The 19,940-nt window shown below is 42.8% G+C and overlaps 1 protein-coding gene across 1 annotated transcript in view; it reads left to right on the forward strand.

Annotated features, from left to right (window-relative positions):
• The window catches only part of CAMK1D (calcium/calmodulin dependent protein kinase ID), a 178,760-nt gene that overhangs the window by 127,831 nt on the left and 30,989 nt on the right, over nucleotides 1-19,940 (forward strand). The window contains exons 4-5 of the mRNA XM_009285542.1: nucleotides 9,168-9,306; nucleotides 13,890-14,016. Of these exons, the coding sequence (XP_009283817.1) occupies nucleotides 9,168-9,306; nucleotides 13,890-14,016 (266 nt within the window). The remainder of the gene's footprint in view (nucleotides 1-9,167; nucleotides 9,307-13,889; nucleotides 14,017-19,940) is intronic.

Genomic DNA, 19,940 nt, shown 5'->3' on the forward strand with positions numbered 1-19,940 from the left:
CCGGCACTTGGCCTTGTTGAATCTCCTACAGTTGGCCTCGGCCCATCGATGCAGCCTGTCCAGGTCCCTCTGCAGAGCCTTCCTACCCTCGAGCAGATCAACACTCCTGCCCAGCTTGGTGTCGTCTGCAAACTTACTGAGGGTGCACTCGATCCCCTCATCCAGGTCATTGATAAAGAGATTGAACAAGACCGGCCCCATTACTGAGCCCTGGTGAACACTGCTCTTGTCCGGCCAATGTGAGATACAGGTGATACAAGGGGCTTCAGAGCTCTTTCTGCACTGAGACAAGTATCACCCAATGTTATCTTAACATCAGCTGTTTTCACAAAGACATCTGCCTGCAAACTTACTTGTGAGAAAACGTGGAAATTAGACTCAGAAAAAGGAATATCCACACAAAAGCAAACTTCTACTAAGTGTTATTCACAGAAAAGCTGGGCTGTTTAAGCTCCAGCTGAGAGTGACTTTACTATACTTTTCTATGGTCCTTGTTGATATTTAGGACAATTCTTAGTGCTGCATTCATCTTATATTTCATAATTGTTTACTATATATTGCATAATTTACGGTATCCGTTTTCAGTTACATCGGTTCTCATTATTTTTAGGTCTGTTCTTCCTAGTTAATGCTGGCAGGACATCGAGGTTGGTTTCCATTGGAAAACAAGTCAAAAGGAAAACAAACCCAACCTCTTAGTGCTGAAACATGACCTACTTTTAAATTGCTGTCAGGTGAGGAATCTCCTCCAGATTTTAACTATCCGCTTATTTTATGGAGAGCTGGAGGAATATGACAGCAGTTAGGAAACACATTGTTCCAGCCCTCAGACACTGGAAAACGTATTTTGTGTGGTGGTTTGTCTACAGAGCTCTACTTTTCTGTTTTCTAGAAGCAAAGTGAGAAAGGTTGAGGCAACAAAATCACACATATATATAAATATATATATACACACACACAATAAGCGGGCTGATTTACTGACATCTCACATAAGGAAATTAATGAATCAGGGAGTAATTGCTTCTTTAAAACTGAACTTTTGAGTTATTTAATGCATACTGTGCATATTTTAATGACATTTTTTAAAATGCTGTTTTTTTGCACAGTGAAACCTGTGGTGAATCCATTGTATGTGTGGATTCACATGTGGTGACATCAAATTGTTGACTTGACACAGTGGGCACAGGTGAAAGTCACCACTGCTGAGCTTCAGCTTTGCCTTTTAATTTAGTGCAAAGCCAGGAAGAAAAGCAGGCTGAATAACCAACGTGTATGTCCATAGGTCCTTTTTTAAATGACAAGGAGCACACTTGAGTGTGATCAAGCTGCTAATACTAGATGATTCCTTGGCTCCTGTGGAGGTGCCAGTCAAACTGTAAGAGCTCAGAAGAGTGGAAAAAAGATGTGCCCATCTTCTGCCCATCATGGTGTTTGTACACCTCAGCAGAGCGCTAGAGATGTGAAACTTGGCTACAGTATTCCTTAGGATTTGATTGCATGGTGGGGTTCTCAATGCAGGTTGCTTTACTACAGCTACGTGCCTCATAAATAGTGATAGCAGCACTGGGGGAGTGTTGCTGTAGCTGGCAGGTCCTGGGTCTCCTCCACACACCACTGCCTGGGGGGAAAAGCATAGAGGCAAGTGGGCTGCTGGCATTTGAAAGGCTGTCATAAGCTGTCAGTCAGTAAGGTTTAGTCACAAGAGACTTAAAATCCTGAGGTCCTTTGCCATTTGGTTGCTCCTAGTGCTGTCACACTTTTTACCGCTGATGGAACCAGGGGAAATTTTGAATACGATGTTGAATATTTGAATACAGAATAAAATTTTGAATAAAACAAGACAGCATTGACCTCGAAAAATCATGGACCTCAAAAGAGCTCCGCAGTAGGGATTCTGTGAAGGAAAATGTCTCCAAAGATTTTAACTGCCAAACTACATTATATCCCTGAGCTGAGCTTTCCAGAGACTTAATGGTCTTGTCCCAGTGGAAACAGAATTCTGTTCTCCAAAGCACAGCCTCACTACAGCTGCTCAGCAAATGTCATATGAAACTTTTAATGCAGGGAAAAAAATGTTTTAGTTTGCTCAGTTTGGTTCTGAGAGATGATCACATCATTTTTGCCCAAACTTTTCCAAAACAACCCCTCAGGGTGGGAGGCAGCCCTCTGGTGCAGCCACCATCGCACTGGTGATGAAGGGCTGAGGAACCATCAGCCCTCCAGAATAGATCCCACAGCAACGTTCCTTTGAACAGTGCTGTCAAAGGAGAGGGTGCTAACACCCATCCATCCCTCTCTACCACATGCACACACCTGTATTCTGGAAAAATAAGACAAAATTAATCCCATGTCCTTTCTTTGGTGGCCTTGGAACATAATATTTATGTTACCATCAGATTTTAAGGTGATTTAAAGCTACAATAACAGGGAAAGTCCTTGCCTCGTTCAGGCTGAATATTTTATGATGTGCTGCTAATGAGAAAGCTGGTGCAGTTTTCTGAGGCGTATACTGAATAAGGCAAGTCTCTGTAGGACATACAGTATTTCTATAGCAATATCTGTCCCTGCCTGATTAGCACCTTAGATTATTGGCACAAGGAGAATTTTAATCACATACTTACATTTGCAAGAGGTCAGACTGAATAATCATCATGTTCCTTTCTGGGTCTAAAATCTATTAATCTGTTTACTCATTTTCTTCTTATGTGTTATGTCGTTTGAACGATGAGATGAGGGCAGCCAATTTCTCTTTCCTTTCGAACAGCGAGGTGGCCAGGTTTGCTCTCTGGTTCTCATGCATTTTCACAATGCAGAGGAAGTTTAAAGCCAAACAGAAAAGCCCTCCATTAAAAAAAAAAAAATTAAAAATGGATATATTTGTATTAATAAGAATTCCTTCATTAAAGAAAACTAATACTCAGAGCCAGAACTTCCCAGGAACGGTCCCTTCGGTCTTTCTTATCTCACCTCACACTTCCAGCTTCATGCTCCGGGGGCTGAGTTATGTGCTTTTTCTGATTTATATTGTAGGAAATTGCGAATGTGTAACTTCTGATCAGTGAGCTGTTCACAGTTGTAGGGTAATGCTCATATTTTACCTATTTTTCATATTGGCCTGGGATGTCTCCTCCTCCAAATTTCTGAAATCAGCCCTCTTTTCTTTAGGCATCCCTAATCTGCAGGTTTAAACAGTGTTAGTGAGTCCCTAGGGATGTCTCTGCCTTTCTGCACTGGTTCTTCTAACCCAGCCTGGTGGTGCTTTGGTGACTTGTCCATCAGAGGTTGGATCATGGCTTGAACTGCAGTGAAGCATCAGGTGAACTTCATGCGCTTCTGGAGGGAAAAGCCTACAAGCTCTAAATAGCTTTGATGGGATTCTCTGTGTAAATCCACCACTGATGAGTTCATCAATAAGACTTTTGATAAAAAGCAATTAAACCGTTAAGCAGCAAACAATCCAGAGCAATTCCAGCCTGTACTCCAAAAGAGACAGAAAAGAAAAACATCAATGTTTTGCCAAATGGTGAAGAGTCAAAGTGATATTTCAAAGGGTGTTATTTTTCAAGCTCCTAAAACAAGCAGAAAGGTTCCTACACTTGATAACAGTGGGGGATGCAGGGGTGAATAAATGAGAGGATTTGTCTGTACACACATATGGTACCAGCAAGAGAAAGAAAGGGTAACATGAATAAATTAATATCAATATGTGACTAACATCTTTTTAATTCCAACATTATATGTTCTTTTATTTATGTATTTTTTTACCTGAAGGCTAACATACGTAGGGATGTCGCCTGCCAGGCAGCCCCACTGTGGTGGTGGTCCGGCAGGTACTTGGTAGATTGACCTGCAACACGCAGGTGCAGGTTTCACACTGCTGGCAAAAACATCAGAAATCCAGAGAGGTTGGCTCTTTGTTTATGAGTTTAGGAGTCTTAAATTACAAGGGAGTTTTTTTTTTTTGGTGCTCATCTTTAATCAAAGTGTTTCTTTGAAACTTTGCATGTTCTGCTTTCCTGATGATACTACAAAGGAATCGGTTGCTTCAGAAAAAGGTTGATCGTGTCCTTTCTCCTTCCCTGCAACAGGGGCTGTTTTCTTTTTATTTGTCAGTTTGGCTCTTTCCTGATGAACTTGATGGTGAAACGGGTTAATGTAAAGTAAAGGTGTAATACTAATGCTGAAATGTCTCCTCATGTCTCCCAAGTTACATCTGTAAATTAGAAATTACAAAAATATAGAACTTGTGTAGTGACATGGACTGACACCAACCGTTGAACAGAGCCTTAATAACTATTAGGACGTTGCCTCTAATGAAGATTGTAAGGTCTTTCAGTGTCTGTGCAGAGTGTTTAGACAACAGTGTGCACACGCAGAGCCCAAATAACTAAGTAGCTCATCTGTGTACACAAAACCATTGGCATTTTCAAAGTTTTTTGAAACCTGTCCTAAACTGAGACAGTGTAGCGGCCTGCGCTGGAGGTTTGGATCTACATTTAAACACCAAATTGGGAAGAAACAAGAGGCAAAATCCCCAAATCCAGCCAGGAAAAAAAAAAAAAAAAAAGATTAATGTAAAAAAAAAAAATCGGGGTAAATAACAACTGTCTCTGTTCCCTCCTTCATCTTCATTAGAGCTGGGAAAACCTTTCTATAGTGACCCCAGCCAAGAGGACTGTAGGAGTGTATTGCAAACTCCAGCACCAGGCTACCTCTGAAAGATTTGCATCATCTGCATGATGATTACATGAAGTCTCCGTAATGAAACACTAGATCCGTAAGGTTTTATCTCAGGAAACCCTGGAACCAGAGTGCAACCACCTAGCAATGGACACTGATTCTGTTTTTAACAACTGTCTCTGTTCCCTCCTTCATCTTCATTAGAGCTGGGAAAACTTTCTATAGTTGACCCCAGCCAAGAGGACTGTAGGAGTGTATTGCAAACTCCAGCACCAGGCTAGATCCTCTGAAAGATTTGCATCATCTGCATGATCAGTACATGAAGTCTCCGTAATGAAACACTAGATCCGTAAGGTTTTATCTCAGGAAACCCTGGAACCAGAGTGCAACCTGTGTGTCCCCATTGGAACTGCAGATAATGCTTCTTTTTTCATATGGTCAAGCTGTGTCCTACTGCCGCTCTTCAAAATGGGGTTTGATGACAATGCATCTTTCTTAGTGGGGTAGGGCTTGTGGAACAGGACATTGCTGTATGTCCTGGTTGTTTCACTGGGACAAGTCTGATTCTCTCTTTCCTGCAATGAGAAAATGGAAATAATGTTTATTCTGGCCTTCCTCATGTTGATAGTCAGTGGCATGAGCTAAAGGCACATAGCCTCAGGTAAAAGATGTCGTAGAAGTGAAAAGTATTCATATTTATGGTTGGGGTTCTTTTTTCATTTTAAACTAAATGAATCTTCTGGGCATTGTTTTGAAAGTGATTCCCATTATTCCTGGAGATAGACAGGGCATGTGCTGGGGGTGTCCATGTGTGATGTGGACACCCAGCTTAGCTCCTTCTCCAAGCGCTGGGCTTTCCCCACACCCCTTGGTGAACCAGGGGAGAGCCACTGTTCAGTGGCCGAGCAGGCACCAAGAGATGGAACCGCACATGCCTTGCAGGTAGTCCCAGCAGGCATCCATGCAGAAGATGCAGCTGCAGCTGCTTTGCTGATTTTTGCCCAGCTCTGAGTCCCCGGGCAGGGCTAATGCTACTTTGGATCTCAGCGTGACACTTGAGCTGTTCCCAGGCTTAAATACATTTCAAGTAACTGCACTTGGCTACTCCTCCTTTGACTTCTTCTTTGCAGGGAACTAAGATCGAAATCAGCAGGGGAAAAAGGTTCCTTGTGCTGATGTTTGGGACAGTGTGTCCAGCTCCATGAGCCAGTGCCAGCTGCAAGACAGGAGCAGTCCTCTTCCACTAATGAGAAATTCCTCCTACCCTCTCTTTCTGGTCAGAAAATTTTGTCTTAAATTTCTTTAAGACAAAGACCTAATTCTGCTCTTACTGCCTGCAGTTTCAACTCTGCCTCCTGTGCACTGCTCAAAATTGCCATAGAGAGGGCAAAACTGGTGCTGCCGTTAAAAAAGAAGAAAAGTATCCCAGAATAATAAAGACTGGAACAAACAAATTGCAGCAGCGCTTTGTGAGTGCCCAGGTCTGTTCAGAGCAGGATGCCAAGTCCCGTGTCAGCAGGGTAGAGAGGGTTGGGATCGAGACCAGCTTTAGACAAACAGGCCGCATCTCCACCATGAGTTTAGAGCTGAAGTGCTCTCCCACAGCTGCCCTTGCTGGTTTGCTCCTAGTACAGCACTGACTTCCGTCAGTCCTTGGGCGGCATACAGGGAGCAGCGTTCCCAATGACTTTACGGTTGAGTTAACCATTTTGGAGGAGAAAAGCCATACGGACATAAGCTCCATATGGAAAGTAGCCATGGCCTTGGGTGCTGAGTTGCAGAGCATCCCTGGGAGGTGAACCCCAGCCATGACGCTTGCCCGGAGCAGGGATACTCTATAGGTGAGTGCAAACATGTAACGCAAATCCCATGTGCCATAACACGGAGTCACCACACGAATAAATAGGAGCATGGGTCCCTCGATTGTCTGTGTGTACCTGGGATGCTGTTGACACTGAATAAGCAAATGGCTGCAAACTTACCGGCTGCTCCTCCTGAGTCCTTGGATTAAGCCCTGGTTTGCAATGCATCATTTAAGAGGTTGCAAATATTTTCCGTGTGTTGAAAGAAAATTATAAACAGATTGAGCCTGGGTACAGTAGATCCACTGGACTAAATTTGACTAAGAAAAGCTTTCGATTAAAGAATGAGGCTTAAGGGGGATGGGGAGTGAGCTGGCACAGAGGGAAATTTTGTCATTTTAATGAAAAAATTTTTGTGGAAGTATACTCTCTGCAAACGTCGAAGGAGAGAATCCTTGTGCAGGAAAGCACTTGATGTAAACCGGTATCTACTAAAGCAGTCCATCTCCTGAATATAACAAAAGTAACTATGAAATTGCAAAACAGCACGCCCTGCATTTTCATGGGGAAATGTGCTGTATTCAGTCATATGAATTACTGCGTGGGCTCAATTTTCAGTGCAATCAATCCATGGGAAACAAAAGGGCTGCAGGGGAAATATAAAAAGACAGTCAGCTAATAGGAGCCAGATTCAATAAAACTGTGTCTGCCTTCAGTGAACGGCGAGGCAGCGGTGTGTCCATTCCCAAGGCATGCGATGGGTCAGGCAAAGGGTGTAGGGCTGAGAGGGGCTTGGAGCAACACCCTGTGTATGTATAGATATGTATATATACACACACATATATATATGAGGAATACAACTCCTATTCTGAGAAACTAGGAAAGAAGGGGGTTTAATTCAAGTTTTTCTGTGCAGTGTTCAGGGTGTCATCTCACAGCAGGTTGTTGTGTGATGGCACTTCTGCCGGTGCAACTTCTACGTGCCATACCTCCTTCCCCGCTGTGCCATGAGTCACGGACTCTCCAATTCAGTACGGTACCAGGGCGTTTTCCTCGCCCCGCTGTCAGCCTGGCACTGCTGCTCTGGTCCCTCTCTGCTGGCAGCAAGCAGCAAGCCCCAGGGCTGCTGGTACAGCCAGGGGGTCTCCTGGGTGGACTTCAGACCCTGGGTGAACTTCACCTTTACTGCAGAGTTTCAGTTTAATGCCAATATTTTAGCAAGCTATTTGGTCTGTTTCCCTAGCACTTAATAGGGGGATTATCCGGTTTATTTTTTTTCTTCCAAGACTGCTTTTCAGTTTCAAAGTTGAATGTGTTCATTTTTAGTGGTAGCCTTCTCTTCCATTCAGGCTCCAAACTTCCCTAGGAGGTGACTTCATGGCATTATTCAAGCAGATTATTGCTTGGAGTGGCTGCGGCTGAATTACCTAGTGTTCTTATAATGACAAGCTCCCAGTCCATATGTATATAATGACTGTAATAATTTATTATTTTCCCTTTATTAGGTTTGTTTTTAAAGAAAGTTTTACTGTGCTATTTATGATATGCTAAGTGGTGCAACTTGCTGAAAAAACATATCGCATACATTTTATTTTTTAATAGGTTTTGCTTGTTAAAATGGAAATCTTTTATTTACCCTAGTATGGCAGGTTTTTGCTGACAGTTTTATTATTTCAATTACTCAGACATTTCTTTCCTCTTTTGTTTCCCCAGATACTCCTCCAGGGAGTTTTAATGTGTCCATTCTTTATTTAAGATTGGGTTCAGAACGTGTTATTTCTAGCAGGACAGAGGAAAAGCGTAATATAGCAGACATTAAATAGTGGGATGCCAAGGTTTTATTTTCTTTCCCCTTTGAGTTGTGGAATCCTTTCCCCATCTGTGTCTTCTGGTGATTAATTGCGCTGGTAATCTGTGCACCCTCATCAATAACTGTCTGCTACCAATGCTGGGCAGAGGCCGTGCTCTGCCTAAAGAGTTTGTGGCTGCTGATAAATGAATATCCATGTATGAGTAAAGCGGGGGGACACCCCTGAGAGCATTTAAAATTACTAGAGACCCAGAGTCCTTTAATGAACTAACGCTCTATAGTTAGTTATTGGCAGTAACTACTGTATGCCTTTCACTCGCTGGTGGGGAAAGGGGAATGGGACCATTCCTCCAGGGCAAAACCCTGGTTGGTGGAGTGAAAGTGAACCCCAAGGGCTCATACTAGTAGGGAGCCTTACAACGTCAGTGGGCCAGCACCAGCAGGAAGGGCAGACCGAATTCACCTATACAAAGTTCGCTAGGGTGGGACAGCGTGGAAGCTGGTGTCTGCTCTCCCTGGCTCTTGCTGGGGTGGAGTTGTGGTTTCCCTCTGCAAGTGCTAGTGAGTCTTTGACCACTGTCTGATGTGTGATGGATTTTATTGTCTATTATAGCATGACTATTTCTGGTTTAGTTCTGTTACTTCTTTTCTTTGCCCCTTGCTACTCTTCTGGTCTCTGAGGCAAAGACCAGTCCTTGGACTATGAAGAAAACAAAACCAAATGCTTGTTGGGACAGTTGAGGAGCCCCCAGGGCTCCAGACGGACGTGTGCTTGGACTGCCTGCGGCTAGTGCGTGGCCTTGGCCATCCTTGAGCGAGGTAGAAAGCACGTTAAAGCATATCCTCACACTTCTGCATCCCGTCATGTTTTCCAGAGTGTCTGGTGGAGAGCTTTTCGACCGCATCGTCGAGAAAGGTTTCTACACCGAGAAGGATGCCAGCACCCTGATCCGGCAGGTCCTGGATGCTGTCTACTACCTGCACCGAATGGGCATCGTGCACAGGGACCTCAAGGTACGACCGCAGTGTGACTCGAGTGTGACTCAGTCCTCCAGGCAGCGTTAATGAAAGTTGCACAATTATGTGAGTCTAACACATGAAAATCCAGCCTCCCCTGGGACTGGCTGTTTCACTAAGGTTTTACCATAAGAGGGATGCTCCGCAGGCTCCGTATCCTCCCATCATAATTGGTTTTAATGAGGACTTTGCAATCAATGCTGTTACAATGGGAGTTTTGCACATACCATGTGAGAGAAAAGTCATTCACTAAGACCCAAAACATTACATTAAGGCAGGAAACTCATCTCAGCTGGGATGTAAGTGTTTACTGCTATAAAGTATCTTGAAGATTTGCTGTGCTATATTTACTTTTACTTAATAATAATTAGTAACAATAAATAGTGTGGGAAAGTGGAATGATTTCCTATCGTGCTATTTGGACCAGTGTTTTTGGAGACACTGTTAACAGCAAGGATTCTTCTAAGGAACGTTGCGTGCCAATGTGATTTTTAGATAATTTTCCTTTCAACTGTACTGTGTTATCACATCAAAACCCCTCAGCTTTTCTGGCAAAAAAAAATCCCAAAACATTATTTCTGTATTGTTTCCTTCCTATATCTTAAACTGTCATTAAAAGAAGCAGAAAGGCTTGGATTTCATAACACAGCTAAATGTCCCCATCTTTAGTATCTTAAGTAATAAATTAGCAGAAGGCATTAGAAAAAGATACAAATGTCAAAAGAAAACTGTGGTTTCAGTTCCTGAGCTAGTTAATGCTATCAGTGTTTACTGCCAGAAATTAAGAATTCAGTGAATGAGATAACACCTCTGGTTGTGTTTTGGAGGGATGCTCCAAACAGGAGTTGCCTTGGATGTTGATGCTGTGGCCTTGAAGTATCCCCATGTAAGAAGACAGTGGAATGTGGCTAAACAGGTCATATTATGTAAAGGCTTAACGAACATTAATACAGTCAAGAGCCACAAAGACGGGGCTTTTTTTCTTTTTTTTTTACTTCTTAAATACCTTTTTCTAGTAAATGTATTTTTAAATTAGTTGTATTTTTAATACAGTCTAACATTAAACTGCAGGTTTGCAATTTTTGGCAAGTCCTCTTAGTGAAGATCGTAGTGCCGGTAATATGACCTCATTGTTTTGCCTTAAGATGGATGAAAAGTTGTAGTAATGAGAGATACTATTTATTTGCTTTTTATCTCCTCCAAATTAAGTGCTGATGTGAAATGCTGCATGGAGTAAAATAATTATTCCAAGATGTGATGCAGCGGGGCCAAAACAGAGCCTGTTACCAGTGTCGCCACCGGCACCAAGGTGGAGCCGTGCCCAAGACAGGCAGACATGGCCTCGTTTTGTGAAAACTTTAACACGGTCTTTTCCTTCTGCCACTCTTTGACTCCAGATGTGACTCTTTTCGCTGTGTAGAGATTCTTCCCCTGGGATTGCGAGCTTTTCCACACCTTACTGCTGCAAGGGACTTTCCTCAGTCCTGGACACCTCTGCCAGAAGTGGGCATCCTGTGATCTTCACTTTAAAAGATAGAGTAGATTAATAGATAGTAGAAATATATTCTTTAAAGTATTGGTTTGGCACATTTTTAAGGCAAAACCTTGAATCCACTGAAGGAAAAGATACACTGATGTCTGCAAATAATATTTCCTCAGTGTTGTGCAGTTTAGTCCTGACAGTCTCAAATAACGGGTTTTCTGTAAGGAGGCACTGGTTAGTCTTCCATCTCCTACAGTCTTCACATGTTGCCCTCAGTTCCCATTCATTTCTTGCTCTTACGCTGAAGTACATAGAAATATTCTCGTATTTATTAGAGTTCCATCGCATTTCAGTATGGACGCGTTGTTTAGTATTTTAACATGATCAGCTTTCTCTCAAGTTCAATTTGCAGGAAATAGCTTCAGGCTTCTTTCTGCAACCAGAGGTTTTGGAGGGAGGTCTGAGTCCTCTTAATTCAGATATTCAATTGTACAAGCTCTTAATATTCCTGCCTTTATAATTTAAAGGAAGGCTGTAGCTCTCGCTTTAAAACAGATTAATCTTATTAAAAAGTTCCTATAATAAAATATGAGATCTGGTAATTGGGAAGCGGATTCATCTACAAATTACTTTCAGAGTTTATGTAAGGACATGCTGAATTTAGATCAAACCAACCTTCTCCAGCGGTATTTTGGGGCAAAGGCTAGCTCTTTCTCTCTTTCTTTCTTTCTTTCTTTTTGTTTGGAAGTCTTTGTCGGTACCATATCAATTGTTAAAATGACTCATAAAATATGGTATATGAGGAACACCTGCTGTGAATTTCTGTTAGCACAAACATACCAGGATGGCAAAAATAGGGATATAATAAGGCTTTTTATGATCTCAAAATACCAAGATAAGTGCAAGTTTCGAATTGTGATCCCCCAAAATGAAACTCTGAGAAAGAATCCACTCCACAAAAATACAACCCTTGAAACATCTATAACAATTATTTATTGTAATTGTGTGTTATTCAGATACCAAAATAGTACTTGCTGTAGTTGGGAAAAGCAGATCTGTGCTCCAAGTCTCTAATCGAAATAATGCAGCAGCAGATAACAAGAGATGGCAGCAGATGAAGTCCAGGGAAGTCCAGGATGTACAAAAGGACTGAAAGGCTCGAGCAGCTCTGCTTTGTACAGAGCCACCTCGTTAACGCTTTTTGAGTTAACCAGCTTGAAGAACCAGAGTTCTTTTAAACAGGTTTTAAACTTTAAAGTTTAAGTTTTAAATGGGTGGGTTTCTTCTTTAAAACAAGTTTAAGTTTTAAATGGGTGGGTTTCTTGGCCTTACTAAATATGAGTAAGTGGTGGCCTGAGGTGAGTTAGCAGAAATCACTGGGAAATAATTGTCTTTCCCTTAATACCAGCTCTACCAACCCCTCAGCAGATCAGAAGTGCACTAGTAAAAATCAGGAGTAGTTCCAACCAACGGCAGACCGTGGCATAAAACTGACTGACGTGGTGCCTAAAAACAGTGTCAGCATTATAACGGACAGATAAAACACTGAACTTACAAGGTATCATGAGAAAGAAACATAAATGGTACACCTTCATAATCATTTTTATGAACAAAATCATTTCCCTTTTTGCCTCAGTCCCAGCTGGCTCACAGTTGTGGATTCAGCTTGTAGATCCTCTCATGGCCATCATGTGCCATCGATAAAGCCATCACTATGTGGCTTCATGCTGGGGCTGGGGAGCCAGAAAGTGCTTTAACCTCCACTTGAAGCTGAACGGGAACCTCAGAGTAGGGTGGAGGGGATGTCTCCCCCCGGCACTTCTTCGTCCCTGCTTTCCCTAGAGGAGGTTACGGCGATGGAGGAGGGAAGACAGATGCTGGTGCTGCTGCAGTGCAATTGCTCCTCCTTACAAATCCAAGCTTGGATGTGTCCCAAGGAGTTTGATGATGTTGTGTGGCCGTGGCCCCAGCTGCTTCCATTTCCTGGAGCACACGGTGGGCTGGTAGACAAAAGACAAAGTGTGTTGGTAGGTGTTTGTACCAGCTTCTGGGCAAAAGTCTACACCAGGGTTATGTGTTATGTTTGTGGCCCCAGCTGCTTCTCGCCATTTCCTGGAGCACACGGTGGGCTGGTAGACAAAGTGTGTTGCATGTGGGTAGGTGTTTGTACCAGCTTCTGGGCAAAAGTCTACACCAGGGTTATGTTGCAACATTGGGTATCCGTCACTTTTGTACATGAAGACCCCAAGGTCTGGGTGGTGCAATGGCACCCCGTTACCACCAGCCTGTCAGAGTGCCAGCAGATGCTGGACCTTTTTGCGAGCCCAGGTATTAATTAGGGGAAGAAGCGTGCTCTCACAGCACCTAGTGAGAGCTTTACTGTGTAGCAGTAGCACATTCAAAACACATGGATGGAGGACTGTGCTGTAGCAGATGGAGTTTGGTTGGGCTCTCCAACCTGCCTGATGTCAGTATAAAGTCACAGGGCTTTGTGGACTGACTCTTGTTTTCTCTCAGCATAAACAAGTTGCTGAGCTTCGTTCTGTGGTATTTTTTCCTAATCAGCTCTAGCTAAAACATCCCTGCTGCAACTCTGTTAACTGTAAAGGCATTTCCTCTCTCACAGCAGTTTATTTCCAGTAGAGAAGATACAAAAATTCTCTAATGCCTACTGTTTTCCTTTTTATTTTTTTAAATGCCATATAAAAATTTTTCATTACACTACCTGGATTTACCATATTTACCTGCTTTCAGATGAATCCTTCTGTTTTATCACTCTGAAGTGATGGTATGTTGGACATACCTCACGAGTAAAGGATGAGCCTTAGTTCTTATTTGGAGTGCCAAAGGAGAAGTTTGTTATCCCAGGAAAGTTACTCAAAGCTCAAGGTGTCAGCTTCTTCCATCAGTCACCATACAGGAGTCTGGAGAGGTTCTCCATATAGGTTGTAGGAGCAACTCTTTAGGATTTAGGGGAACCAAATTATATTAGTGTATGATATAACTAACAATTTTTATTAAATGCAAAGCATCAGCCAACAGATGTTGTTACTGGACTTACATATTCAAAACCCACTTTGCTTGTTCTCCTTTCTAGCCTGAGAACCTGCTTTACTACAGCCAGGATGAAGAGTCAAAAATCATGATCAGTGACTTTGGATTGTCAAAGATGGAGGGTAAAGGAGATGTGATGTCCACAGCCTGCGGGACTCCTGGCTACGTTGGTAAGAGGTTTGGTTATACTGTCCGTCCGCTCTTCCCAGCTGCAATACAGATGCATAGTGAAAAGGCAATAATACTTGTTTTCCAGTGCCACTACATAGTGCACGTGAGATTTTACAGGTGTTCGTTAGAAATAGAGATTTCAGAAGTTGCTGGTGCTCTGCCTTTTGTGCTCTTCTCTTTTGGGTCTGCATCCTGCAATTCAGCTCAGGGTTTGTGGGATTCACTTTCATGATTTTAATCCTTTGCAAAATGAGTTTTCTCAAAGACACTGCTTGTAGCTAAATTAGGAGCATGTGAAGAATATCCTCAAACACATCGATTCTGCAAGCACCTATAAAAACAAGAAGCTTTACCTAATGTAACATTATTTTAATCATAAAAGATAGCATTTGCCAGATTCCCCTGACAGAAGACAGTAGAATGCAAGAGCTACGTTTATTCAGACACGTTCAGTCATCCTCTGTTAAAACCATGACTCCTAGATGTCAGTGTGCAAAAGCTCTTTAGATCCTCGGGCCTTTCTGGGCAGTATCAAATTGTTTCCTATCATTTATTTTTTGCTCTTTTGTCCATTAGGTAGTGGTTGTACCAGGCTACTGATTAGCCGTGTGTTTACCAGTGTTTACCGTGTGTTTTACCATACTTGTAAAAAAGTTAAAGTAACTGAATGTGAGAATTATATGGCAGGTGATGACAGGATCTGTTTGAACAAACACTATTTAAAAGGCTCACTTCATGCATGAGATGGATCCAGCAAGCCTGTGCCGCCTACAATACCTAGCTAGTCAGCTGAAACAGTAAAATTAATCTCTGGGGTATCCATGAAATCCATGAAACTAAAGTGACAGTGGCTTCCCCAGGGATAGATTTGTCTCACATCTTTCTGGTAGGAAAGACCTGATGTTTTCCAGCAGTCAGAGAGAGGCTCCTTTTGCTTTGCAGCTGCCACCTCACCTGTGTTTTCATACCTCTGATGATACCATGGTACTACGAGAACTCAAACAGATGATGTGGTTATGACACAGTGATCCAGATTTGTCCGAGGAATACCTTTTTCCAGGCATTATCTTCCCACTTCACAGGCACGCTCTATCCTGATAACATCAGGAAAAGAACAGATTTCTTTCGTTTCCCATTGTGAAGCCATCAGCCCATCTTTTTTTTATTTTAAGACATGTGAGTCAGGATGCACTCTGTACAGCCTGAATGGCTGTCTTGTATAATCCTGGACTGGAAATCTTCTTCCAAAGCACTAGCGGGAATTGAGCTGAGACAGCAATTTTCATAATTTTTGCTGTCAGCTCTTCTGTCATTAATTAACATGTTTTATTTTGTTCTGAAGTGGGCACTGACTAGAATAAGTCTGCGAGATGCAGGGAAGTTCAGATGATGTTTGCTGAAGCGCTGATGAAAATGAGGGAGTGTGACTCTGCTTGGGCACCAAGTGATCTCATATGGCCTCTCAGCATAGCCATTTACATAAGAAAACTGGCTATTTTGGAGAGGAAGCTCTTGGAGCATGTGACATGAATTCTAGTGCTTTGAGAGATGTTTGAGAGCTCTCCTTACTCATGGTCTGGGTGCTGATAGCTACACAAGTGCCTCCAGGCCCATTGTTACCTTACTGAACACAGGATTTACTCATCACGGTTCAAGAGGTCACAGCAGCTTATTTCTAAAGTGCTGACAGGAGTTTTTCCCCTCTCTCACAAAGAAAAACTTCTTTAAATATTTGTTCTATTTCTTTTTTGCACAGGAGATGGCTCCTCTTTAGTGCTGCTTTTCTTTTTTTTAATATAATTGGTTGCCCAGACAACATTTTCCAAGCACAGAAAATTTTTGTTGTCAGTCGCTGTGGTGATGCCCACAAATGGGCCTCCGTGAGTGTTATACCTGATGACACGGCTTCTGCATACGTGGTCTGCAATTTGTCCACATCCAAAAGCTTTCAAGCCTTCCAGCGTCGCTCCAATTTGCAGCACCTGCCTAATGCCCTCAGATAAATGTAAGAGTCCTTCCTCCTAATGGCACAACATGAATACGTGTCCTCATCTGGATTGTGGCAGACACGGGCCACAGTGCTGGCCCATGAAATGTCCTCTCTGCCAACTCTTTCTGGTTTTTTTTTCCATTTTACCTGGCGTTGAAGTAACACTCAGAGATCCATCACTTACAACACAATTCCTGGCACTTTTCTTTAAAGATATGTAGAACATCCCATTTTCTAAGATATGTTGAGGAATTAATTATTTTTGTCATTTAACCACTTTGCTTTTTAATTCCTGGAAAAAAGTTAGGCACCTATCACATGCCAAATGCACCAGGGCTCTGTTAAGAAGTCATTAACATCTGCTACTATTTATACTTCTTTACCTCCAGAAACGGATCCAGTTGGACCCTGCTGTGCAAAGTGCTAGACAAGGTTCTGACTTGGTAGCAGACCTGATCTTAACTCGGGTCTGCTGCCCTGTGCAAGCATTTGCAAGTATGCAAGGCCCCCTGCCATTTCTATCTAATTTCCCTGGTTAGGATATACTTTCAACTCTCTGTGTTTCAGTTTTTAACTCAACTTTTCTTAGTTTCAGCTCCAAAGAACAGTGGTACCTGAGACACTAAATTCCTGTTTATGTGGTTCAGAAATTCATCAAATAAGTGAGGGTGTAATTATAATTAATCTTCTTAATAAATACCAGTTTTCTTTCTGAAAATCAAAGTACTACTTATCAAATTAGAGTATATCTAAAATGTGCATAACCAGTAGCGCATTAGCACATCACCTTTTAAGGCTCTGCCTTACAGATTAAATTACTGTCAGCAGTTCAGAGATCTCATTCTTTCAGGAGTTTTGTCAGAGATTTTGGTCCTATGGTGAAAAGATGACAGGATAATTTAACCCAATTAGACTTAGTTGAGGCACTTTTGTTAAGATGCAAGTCTAAATGTTTACTTACTGAAGAGGGGGTCTGATAATGCAACCTCTTCTAATGAAAAGGACTTCTGTTTTCTTACCTGCTTAGGATTCTTATCTCTCTCCATTTCAAATGGACTGAGTCTAGGTGATGAACTGGGACTAGACTTACCTAAACTAGGTAAGATGAGGCAGCTTGTGTGGCTCATTTCATTGCAAATTAGGTGTGTGGACTGGCTTGTATGGATCCCACCCCGTCTTCTAGACTGGAGAAGTGGTGTTTTCAAAACCCTGAGTGATCTGTGTGATTATGGGCAAGATCTGTATAAGCCATTAGCAATCTGTCATGGGCTGCTCAGCTTGAGACTGTTTATAAGAACTCGATTTTGATGAAAGAGGTATTCAAAACTGCCTGAAAATGAGTCATCCTTGAGGTGTGTCAAGTTGGGCACTCACCAGGAGGTGACTCCAGTCACTCAGCAAATTCCTTTAAAGAGATTTTGGCTGTTTGGGACTTACGTCTTGCTGACTGACTTTCCGTGAGAGTTGGTCTCTCAAAAGCTTTGGTTACTTCTGCAGATAGGACTTAGGCTCGCAAAACGCTTATGAGCATTGAAAAAAGTTTGGAAAAAATGTTAGAAAGCCTGTCTCAGGCAATCTGATCTCCTTTTGCAGAAATGCTGAATTATGAACTGTGTTTGTGGCAGGCTAATATCTTAATCCTACTGAAATTTAAAATTCTTGCTCTGAGTCCCAACCCAACTTCAAGTAAAATTTTCTTGTATTTCCCTGTTGTAGGGATTGGGCTGGACCCTGGATGTGTAGTTGGTCCCTGTACACCCCACCTCACTCACTGTTTTTATTCTCCATAGTGCGTTTATGAAAGGTCATTTCACACCTTTCAGCTCTGCCAGAAATCCAGTAGCAATTTCAGATCATATCAAAGCTGTGCATTTCTCTTAGCCCTGCGCAAGACCAAAGCATTTAAGTAAGCAATAGATTTCCATGTTGAATTTTGACTTATTTGGTATCCTTTGAGTCAAAGGTTTGAATATATTCAATAAGCCTTTGGAATATCCTTATTAGCAAAAAGCAACCCCAGGAGTTGTTTAGGCAGTAACATGAGTAATAAAGTAAAAATAAAGCACGGGAACTGCTCTCATCAGGGTTTGCTCAGGCACAAGCTCATGACAGTGTGATCGCTCAGCTCCATTACTGTATCCTGAAATGGGGTTTGCTTGCATGTAGCTGCATTATGTTCCATGACAGCTATCTAAATCTGACTCAGTAACGTGAAATAGGGACAACAGGAGCACAAGAAGCCAGCAATGCTGCACTGAAACCCTGCTGTCCTTCGGAAACAGCCCCAAACTGCAAAGTCTTGGCCAACCAGAACAAGATGAGCGCTGGAGGACTGTGTGAAAGTGGGAAAGAAGTTGTTTTCATCCCAGGAGTCAGTGGAAGAGGGACTCTGGTCTTGTGGTGAAGCTGCTTCATGTGCCTCTTAGCCTGTTTGTACCATGAGGAAGATGCTTTATATGGGGGCAGGGGAGCTCACACTGCTCTTGCACCGTCTTTGGCTTCAGGAGAGGGGCTGGGTTGGCCCTTCATGCATCCAACCATCTTCTCAATGGTGCAGGGTTGTTCCTCTCTGTCCATCTTCTTGAGGTGGTACCTTCGAGTCCTAAGCAACGGGGCTGGCACCATCTCTCTTTGGTGTCCCTTACAAACTCTGCCCGTTACTCACCTTCCCTCTCAGATTTCATGGCCATCTTGTACCTGTGCAGCCCATTCATGTTTCCCCTTCTTTACTTGCAGGACCTGCCTACATGATGGAAACTGGCACTAAAATAGTTACCAGCTGAACTACTAGTCCTGGCTTGCACCAGACCAATTTGCTGGGCCAGTTGAGCTATGTCCCTGCCCAATGTAAGCAGGTCCCTGGTTATTTTAACCCTGTTTAGATCTTTTTTTTCCTCCCACATTTACAGCAGCCTGCTGATTTGTCACTCCTATGGGGATCTTCAAAACCATCACCCTTTGTTTGAATGCCTCGTTCCTTCTGGCATGCAGCTTGTGGGAAGCCATATAAACCACAGAAAATAGCATTAGACTGAGTTTTTGTGAGACAGCAAAATCTGCTGGGAGTAGCACTGTCATGGGAGTGAAGGAGAATTGCTTTTAAGTATGAGGCTGGTATGAAGAACAGGCACCCTCATGACTTGTACAGTTGGTTCAACAGACTTAAAGTATCAGAGCAATCCCCATCACTTGAACTCTTGGCAAGAACATGGATTGCTGGTTTTGGCATCCAGCAGCTGCATCTTCAGGGAGCTTATTAGCATAGCTGTGCTCACTGGGGGTAATGGCATAGTGCTCTGAAAGGTTTCCAAATGTTCCTGTTCTGTACCTTTTCTTAAAACCTCCATTTGAAACAAGTCTTGTAATTTTTTCTCTTATTAAAAATAAAACATAACTAAACAAAAAAACCCCCTAACCGTAAAACAGCAGATCATCTGGCTTGGAAGTGGAGTGCCCTGGGAAGCACATCTTCATGTACCTGCAGGTGGGATGAGGCCCTGGGACCACTACCCAACATTTTATCTGCCACATTTGACCTGTTGGAGCGGGTCCAGAGGAGGGTCACGAAAATGATCAGGGGGATGGAACACCTCTCCTATGAAGAAAGGCTGAGAGAGTTGGGGTTGTTCAGCCTAGAGAAGAGAAGGCTTTGGGGAGACCTTATTGCAGCCTATCAGTACTTAAAGGGGGCTTCTAAAAAAGATGGCGGCAAACTTTTTAGCAGGGCCTGTTGCGACAGGACAAGGGGGAATGGCTTTAAACTAAAGGGGGGTAGATATAGACTAGATATAAGGAGGAAATTTTTTACGCTGAGGGTGGTGAAACGCTGGAACAGGTTGCCCAGAGAGGTGGTGGATGCCCCATCCCTGGAAACATTCAAGGTCAGGTTGGACGGGGCTCTGAGCAACCTGATCTAGTTGAAGATGTCCCTGC

This window comes from Aptenodytes forsteri, unplaced genomic scaffold (assembly GCF_000699145.1).
Source record: "Aptenodytes forsteri isolate BGI_AS27 unplaced genomic scaffold, ASM69914v1 Scaffold87, whole genome shotgun sequence".
Classification (NCBI taxonomy): Eukaryota; Metazoa; Chordata; class Aves; order Sphenisciformes; family Spheniscidae; genus Aptenodytes; species Aptenodytes forsteri.